Source organism: Falco cherrug, chromosome 8 (assembly GCF_023634085.1).
Source record: "Falco cherrug isolate bFalChe1 chromosome 8, bFalChe1.pri, whole genome shotgun sequence".
NCBI lineage: Eukaryota > Metazoa > Chordata > Aves > Falconiformes > Falconidae > Falco > Falco cherrug.
In genome coordinates, this window is record NC_073704.1 from 62013795 (window position 1) to 62021167 (window position 7373).

General features: G+C 44.1%; 1 protein-coding gene across 1 annotated transcript; it reads right to left on the reverse strand.

Annotated features, from left to right (window-relative positions):
* Window positions 1-479: 479 nt before the first annotated feature.
* Window positions 480-7289, reverse strand: CAMLG (calcium modulating ligand). The gene is made up of 4 exons (XM_055719436.1): window positions 7008-7289; window positions 5169-5623; window positions 4341-4406; window positions 480-2650 (listed from the first exon to the last, which is right to left on the reverse strand). Exons 1-4 carry the CDS (start codon window positions 7171-7173, stop codon window positions 2459-2461), a joined length of 879 nt encoding a protein of 292 aa, XP_055575411.1. The 5' UTR covers window positions 7174-7289; the 3' UTR covers window positions 480-2458.
* Window positions 7290-7373: the final 84 nt, after the last annotated feature.

Consider the following 7373-nt stretch of genomic DNA (forward strand, 5'->3'; position numbering starts at 1 on the left):
CGGGGCCGCCCCACGGCCCCGGCCCCGGCCCCTGCCGGTGCGGGTCCCGCCCCGCCCCACAGCCAGGACACGCCGCCGGGGAAGGGGGCAACAAACGTACTTTTAATAGAAAACCACCAGCCCGGCAGTAGACGTGACACGGCGCTATGTACGCGAACAGGTGCGGTACGAACGGGAGCGAGGGGCTGCATTTCTTGACCGACGGCGAAGCAGCGTCGCTGGCACAAGCCCTGCGGGGGGCAGCGCGGCCACCCCCAGCCCCTCGGCGAACCCCGAAGTGTTGAGGGGCTGACCGGCTCCCCGGTGGGTCTCACAGGGTGGCTGCCACCCCCTCGGAAGGAAACCCGCTTCGTCTCTCCTTGCGTGTAGGGACGGTGCAAGCCAACGTGCAGCAGGTGTGTCAGCTTTCCGAGGATTCAGCCGATCAGGGTTACAATTTTTATGCTGAGGATTAAAAAACTCATTGCTTTTTGCAGATATTAGTACAAAGTATTTTCGCGATTTATTTGTATTACACTCGGGCATATAAACAGTCAGAACAAGTGTAACTTCTGAGCAAACTCATTATTTACATATCTCAACAATTTAAATGACAGCTATTTGAATTTGTTGAAATTCCTGTCTAACATAAACAAATTTAAAGCTTCTGAATAAATATTTGTGTTAATAGATCAAAGTCAGAATCTTTTGCAGCCCAGCCCTGGACATCTGTAACTTAATACTCACTGTAAAATAAAATAATCAGTAAAAAAACCCAAACAGTGGTCAAATCAAAATGTAAGCTTCTTGTTTTCATGCCACAAACAAACATGTATCTAAGTTAGGAGTCAGGAAGCTTTTATGGAAAAAAGGCAGGGCCGTTTACTTCAAAGAGGCATAATCAAATGCTTCTGCTCCCTAAAAAAAGAATTCTGCAAACACCAAGATGGATAGGTGCTTCCCTACGCTAAAAAAAGGCACTGGCCTAGATTACCTGACAGTCCAGATTCTAAACAGAAAACTACAAGTTGAAAGTATCACCACATTTAGCTTCAATAGAAACTTTTAGAGATCATCAGCATTGAAGTCGACTATTTGGAAGGACTCTTCCTTCCTCTCTCTCACTGTCCAAAATTCATACAAGATCACAAACAAGCATTTGCAAGCTTGCTGCTTTATCAAGTGACAGGATTAATTTGTTTGTCTTGTTTTCAACTATGTGGCTGGACACCTACAGAAAAAAAAATACAAAATGCTATTCTCCCTTCATACACAGACCTTCATGTTGGAGTCAACTCAAAACACAGTTTTTTATTTCACTGTCACTTGTAGTGTATCGGATTTAGACAGGAATGGCTATTGTGATTTCACCGGGGCAGTTTCAGAAACATACCCAAAAAGTGAACATAATCAACTCTGCTGAATCACAGACTCTGTACTGTTGGGTTGTAGTAGTACGCAGCAGGCGTGGAACTCCCGCAATTAAGAACCTGTCTACATGCAAATGCCTGGTAATAGAGAGCCAGACTGCAGAAATCAGTGTCATATTAGAAATTGTCTTATGCAATCCTGCAAGGAGCTAGGGAAAAAAATTAATTCCCTTTTAAGTTGTACATATACTGGAGCAAACATTTGATACTGTAGGTTGGTTGCCAATATATACAACTTTTCCCTCATGAAATGAACTGTTAAAATAAATAAAAGCATGTGTATGAGCTACACTAGAATTAGGTTGCTGGAAACTCACAAACAGGTCAGATTAATCAAAAAGTAGGAAGAAACAAAATTGTTAATAACATTTGTAAGCAACGGGACTTTTTTTGTTATTGGTTTGCTTAGCTGTTTTGCATTACAATCATCAAATGAAATTAATCACAATGACAACAAATAATGTATAGCAAGGCAAGGATTAGGACAACAGTGTGGCATGTTTCAACAAGTATTCTCCAGAAGTAGCTATTGATTCAACATTCTGAATTTAAACAACAGAATGCAGGGATTTCTTTTATTTAGAACTTTCTAAAAAAAAATGGGACCATCACAAAATAAGCACTTCTTGTTAGCTACAGTCATACAGGAGATACATACATATATATATATATATATGGTTCTGCTGAGAGGAATTCTCTTCTCTTTGTTCTCACTGAAAAGAACAAAGGCAGCTTTGTAAATGTTTATGAAGGAAGCTGAGAAGGGCATTATCTAACCAAAACAAATATATCATCCACTGACACTTGCATCTTATTCTTCACATTTGTAATAGGCAGACACAGTATTTAAATAAACTGAACCAATACAACTGGCAGTCTGGGACCCTGCTCTTCCTTTCCCAACATGACTGGATTTAAGGCTCCTTTCAAGCATTCAAACAGGTAAGAATTTTAATGAAGATTTAAACCTGTCTGTCGGCACAGTCAGACGTTAAAGGAATACAGTCCAGAAAGCTTTAGTGTAACTACTGCGTTGAATTCTACAGCCATCATGGTACTTCAGAACCAAAAACCAGAATAAGTTCATGGCAAAAGATAAAAGTAAAGAAATAAACACAGAGGTCTGTGAAAACATCTCCCATTTTGCTGTAGGTGTCCATGGAGCGACTAATCACTTCTGCAGGTATTCCAGACAGTAAAAGAGCAGCAGTTAATACTGTCGTTTTCACCTTCTTCTCACACTAAAAGAAAAAAAAAAAACAAACAAAACCCCAAACCCAACAGTATTACATTAGTTCTTCTGTTGTAATCCAATTCTGCTTTACATGTCACAAAAGTTGCGACAATTTTGTACACAGCCAGGCACATTCCAAATTCATCAATAAGAATAGCAGGTTTGGACTGATTCTCTCCAGACATGCTCCAGGATTCACAACACTTATCCTAGCTACAGACTGATGCTGTGATGGATCCATCGGAGCAAGTGTGAGAGGCTGGTTAACAGAAGATAAAACTCATCACAGATACTATGCCTACTTCACACTGGCACTCCAAGGAGGCTGTAAAGTAGGGCTCTGCAGCAGCTTCTGGATGAGTGGGAAGAGTCCCAGCCAAAGGCAGCCTGGGTGTAAGAAGCCAAGCCAGGCATCTCCACTGGCGGAACCAGATTAATCTCATCACACTACTTGGAAAAAAATAGTTACTTTTCTAACACAGGAAAATGATTTAGAATTGAAAAGCAACTGCTGCTTTTTATTTTAGTACGATATGACTCCATTGGCAGTTTTATCCTCTGAACCCAGTAACGACACAAAACCTTTTGAAAGCTGTTCTTCTGTCCTTAAGATAAGGACTCTTGGAGATGCAAAGTCAGGCAGGAAAAGGTAAGAGTGGCTGAAAATTTTGGTAATTTGACAATACCTGCTGGGTGTCTTAATTTAATCCAATCTAAATTAAGCTTTCAAGACTCTTTCTAGGTTTCATGACAGAAAAATGAGGGATAACAAGCTGGTTGACCTCATCTAGGTAGAAGCGCAGTAAAAGCAAGCTGCAGAAAGGAACCACCTCTTTAAATTCTGAAACTGAAGAGCTGATTTTAAAGACAGCAGAAACAAGATCAAAGAGATCTAGCAGATGAGCTAGCGCAAGTCTAAGGCTAATTCTACTGGTTTATGTTCTGACACATCACCTTAGAATGACTACTGTGAAGTTTAGTTTTCAGTGATATACTTAACTACAAAAGAACTGATTTATTCTGATTTTTTACAGGTAATCTATTATTCCCTTTAAAATGCAAATTTTCCCTTTCAACTACGGATTGAGCATCATCCAATCCTTCTTTGCACTGTAGACCTGACAAAATCATCAACCAAGCAAGTACTTCAGCACAATTAACTGGTGTAAATATATAAAGCAAGTGATACAGCAAATCTTGCAGCTAATAAGCAGCAAGTAAGACACACAAATGTCTCGTTTCAAATCGCCACTCAAACTGATACTAGCAGTGGAATACAGAGGCCTTAAAACCCATGGACTGTCTCCGTTTTTAAATGAACACCTTCCCAAACCTCATCCGGGTATCACGTGCAAAAAAGCTGCTGACAGAGCGAACAGTAACCACAGAAGAGCATGGTCTAGGAGAAAAGGGAAAGTATCCTAGAGATATGAAAGAACTACCTGACTTTCCTGGTCAGATGCTTTCAATTAGAGTACTGCTAAACAAATTGCTAGTCCCCATTTTCATGGCAACTTAAAGATTCAGACTAAATCTAGGAAGATTACAAACTAATATAAGCTATCAGTATTTGGTAACTCTCAATTCTACAGTTTAAAACAAGGGAAAAATACTTCATGTACGTTGATCCTAAAACTATACACTTCAAGTAAATTTAAAACATTTCAAAATAATTCTGGGAAAAAAAAAAGTTTTACCTTTGGAAAGTACTTGGACAGTCCCATGTAAGCAAGTTGTAGAGTAAGAAATGGTGCAAATATTGACTGTAGGAACAGAAAAGAATATATAAAATTAACTTGGTCAGAAGGAATAGCTAAGAAAACACAGAAATTTAATGCTTCCCAAGTCGTAAAAGAGATTTAGGTAAGTAAAAAAAATCATTTGTGGACTATAGCAACAGTATTCTTGAATACTATGAACCCAAGTAGACAAGTTATATGTCAGAAATAACGTTCTCCCTTATTTTCTTTGAGCATAAACCCCTGAAATGTCAGAAGGGTACAGCAGTGTGTAAAAATGAGCCCAGTGATCCACGAGGTGGCAGGCCCCACCAGCTACACGACACACTGCCACAGGCACCTGCAATACTGGGGAACTGCTTTGCTCAGAAGACTGATAAATTAGTAGATTTTATTAGCTTGGGACAACTATTGTTTAGTGTGTTATTCTTTTGTAGGCTCCAGTCTAGAAGAGCAGTTGACCCTGCTGACAAAGATGGGAATAAACTTGCAGGGGACTCAAGCTGCGACAACTATTGCAGTGCTTCTGCTCCTCAAAAACTACAGATCAAACATGTGCTACTCTCAGCTGTTACCCAGTAGCTGTGTTAAGACAGGGAACACAGATTAATCTCAAAGAATTTAGAGACTTTTTAAGGTTTTATAAAGTTGTTGAAAATTTAAAGAGTGCCTGAAGTTCCAAAGTCAGTTGCTACCGCTGGACTTCAACCCTAGATAAAGGGTATTTCATAGCAAGTTTGCAGTAAGCTATCAAAACAATAGGATTGTTTCTTTCCCTGAACTCACCAAGTATTTGCACACAAAAGCCCTGACTGCGATGGCAAGCAGAGCACATCCCACCAATCTAAAAATGCGGAAAGAGTCAAACTCCTCCACTGCATTCCCATTGTCTTGGCTTGGCTTCTCATTCATCAGCTGGTTCCTCAGCTTCAGAGCTTCATCAAATCTGGATAAGTACTGGTCTAATCCATGTCTAGGTGGCCGTGGTGCAGCTTCAGATGGCAGTTCCCCTCTATTACGGTGACGGAGCTCACTTGTACCCTCATTGACAAGCTCTGGAGTTTTGCTGAACAAGTCCTTATCCCCTTTTAGGTCTACCATGCTGCCTGCATGGTCAGCTGTGCTTGCCAAATTACAGACAGAGTCGCCAAGCACAATTCGCTTGGTCACTGAAGGAATGGGAAGGGAGTTTGATTTATCTTGTTCGTGCTGAAGCCTTGATTCTGTGTGACTCTCATCATCTAAAGAAAAGAAACAAAAATACAGTTATGCACACTAGGTATGTGGAACAACACTTTAGGCATACTGGATTGGGGTCCTGGGTTGATGTCTCTGCTTCCAAAGTGAAAAGACAGATTTATGATTAATAAATGTGTCAATTATTAATCACAATGCCGTTTGACATATGTGAATACAAGCAATCTCATTTTAAAAATAAATGGGTACAGCTGATAGGCTGTGTATCAAAGGAAGGGTTTACACTCATACTTAGGTTACACCACAGATGATGTAAAGGAAAAGCACAGTATGGACCAGACTGAAAATGCTCATCAGCTTCACCAAATATATATTTTTACACAACTGGACACAAAGAACCCTACAGGTACCACACGCTTTGCATTGCAGGGCACTCTTTGGAAATGGTGCAGGCACGAGACAGAAAGCAGTGCAGGTCAGAAGTTGAAGCTGTCAGTCAGCAATGTGGAGAAATTAAAACACTGGCCCTCCTTAAGCAACAACACTACACACACAAGAGGAGGGATGGCTGTTCTAAATACATGGAGCAACATTAAAAAAGACAAACATTTATGGAAGGTGAATCACACGGAGCACTAAAGACTGAGAAATGCGCAGGCAGTAGAAGGGTACTTTGCCTTGCTCTTCTTTACTGTCAGAGGCAAAGTAACGTTAACCTGCTCTGTATAAAACCTGAAGACCTCATCTTACAGCGAAAGAGGTGATGCCAGAGAACAAAAACCAAACCGTGAGGCACGCAGAACAGGTCTGGTCCTACCAGAAAGGAAGGACCAACACTGAAGGAGTGTTTCTCAGTGTTAAAGCAGACTGATTGATGGCTTATGAGCATCCTTGAAAACTGAATCTGAGAAGTCTTTCCTGACATGACAGTCGGTCTCCTCAAAGTACGTGCAGAAACATAAATGACCTACCTATGAATCTGCAAGCATCTGCGTGCCAACCACAAACACCTGATGACTGATTATTATCTAAATGGGAGAACACTTTGACGTAAGAACACAGCTACAAAAGCAAGCAGCTGCGTGAAAACGTGGGGGAAGGCTCATCGTTTCTTCACCTAAGGAGAAGTCCACGCAGTGCAACGCCAGCTCGCCCGCTCGCCCTGCAGGCCAGGCCCAGGCCCGCCCCGGGCACGGCGCCGTTTCCCCCGCGGGTCCCCCCGGACCGGGGCAGGCCGTGCTTCCCTCAGCGCCCCTGGAACGAAGGACCGCGCTGGGGGGGCAGCCAAGGCCGGGGGGCGCCAGCCTCCACTGTCCCGTGAGGAGGCTGCGGGGAGCGGTGGCTACGGGAGGCCGCAGCGGGCCGTTACCGCCAGCCCCGCGGCCCGGAGCCCTCACACCGCCGGAGCCCCGCCGCCCCTCGGCTCACCCTTGCCCGCCGCGGGCCGGTGGAAGCCCATGATGCGGTTGATCCGCTCCTCCGAGTTCATCAGCAGCTTCCTCCGCCGCAGCTCGGCTCGGCGCTGGGAGGCCGAGAGGCCGGCGGGGACCCCCGGGGGCGCGGACGCCGCTCCCGCCCCGCCGCCGTCCTCCATCCCCGGCAGAAAAGGCCGCGGCGCTACCGCAGCGCCGCACAATGGGGCCGCCCCGCCTCAGCGCGCCGGCGCCGCCCGCCTCCAGCCGCCGAAGCGAGCGCCGCCATCTCGCGTAAGGGCAGGGGAGCGGAGGGAGGCGGGGGAGCGCCCCGCACGCCGCGCCCTCTGACGGTACGACGCCCGCACTGAAGATGGCCGCT

What these genes read in the sequence shown, in the direction of transcription:
- CAMLG (XM_055719436.1), bottom strand. Translation starts at nt 7,173, where the DNA reads ATGGAGGACGGCGGCGGGGCGGGAGCGGCGTCCGCGCCCCCGGGGGTC. An exon ending in CCGGCCCGCGGCGGGCAAGG is followed by an intron (nt 5,624 to 7,007) that starts GTGAGCCGAGGG and finishes TCTTTTCTTTAG; the next exon opens with ATGATGAGAGTCACACAGAA. An exon ending in CTTTTGTGTGCAAATACTTG is followed by an intron (nt 4,407 to 5,168) that starts GTGAGTTCAGGG and finishes CTGTTCCTACAG; the next exon opens with TCAATATTTGCACCATTTCT.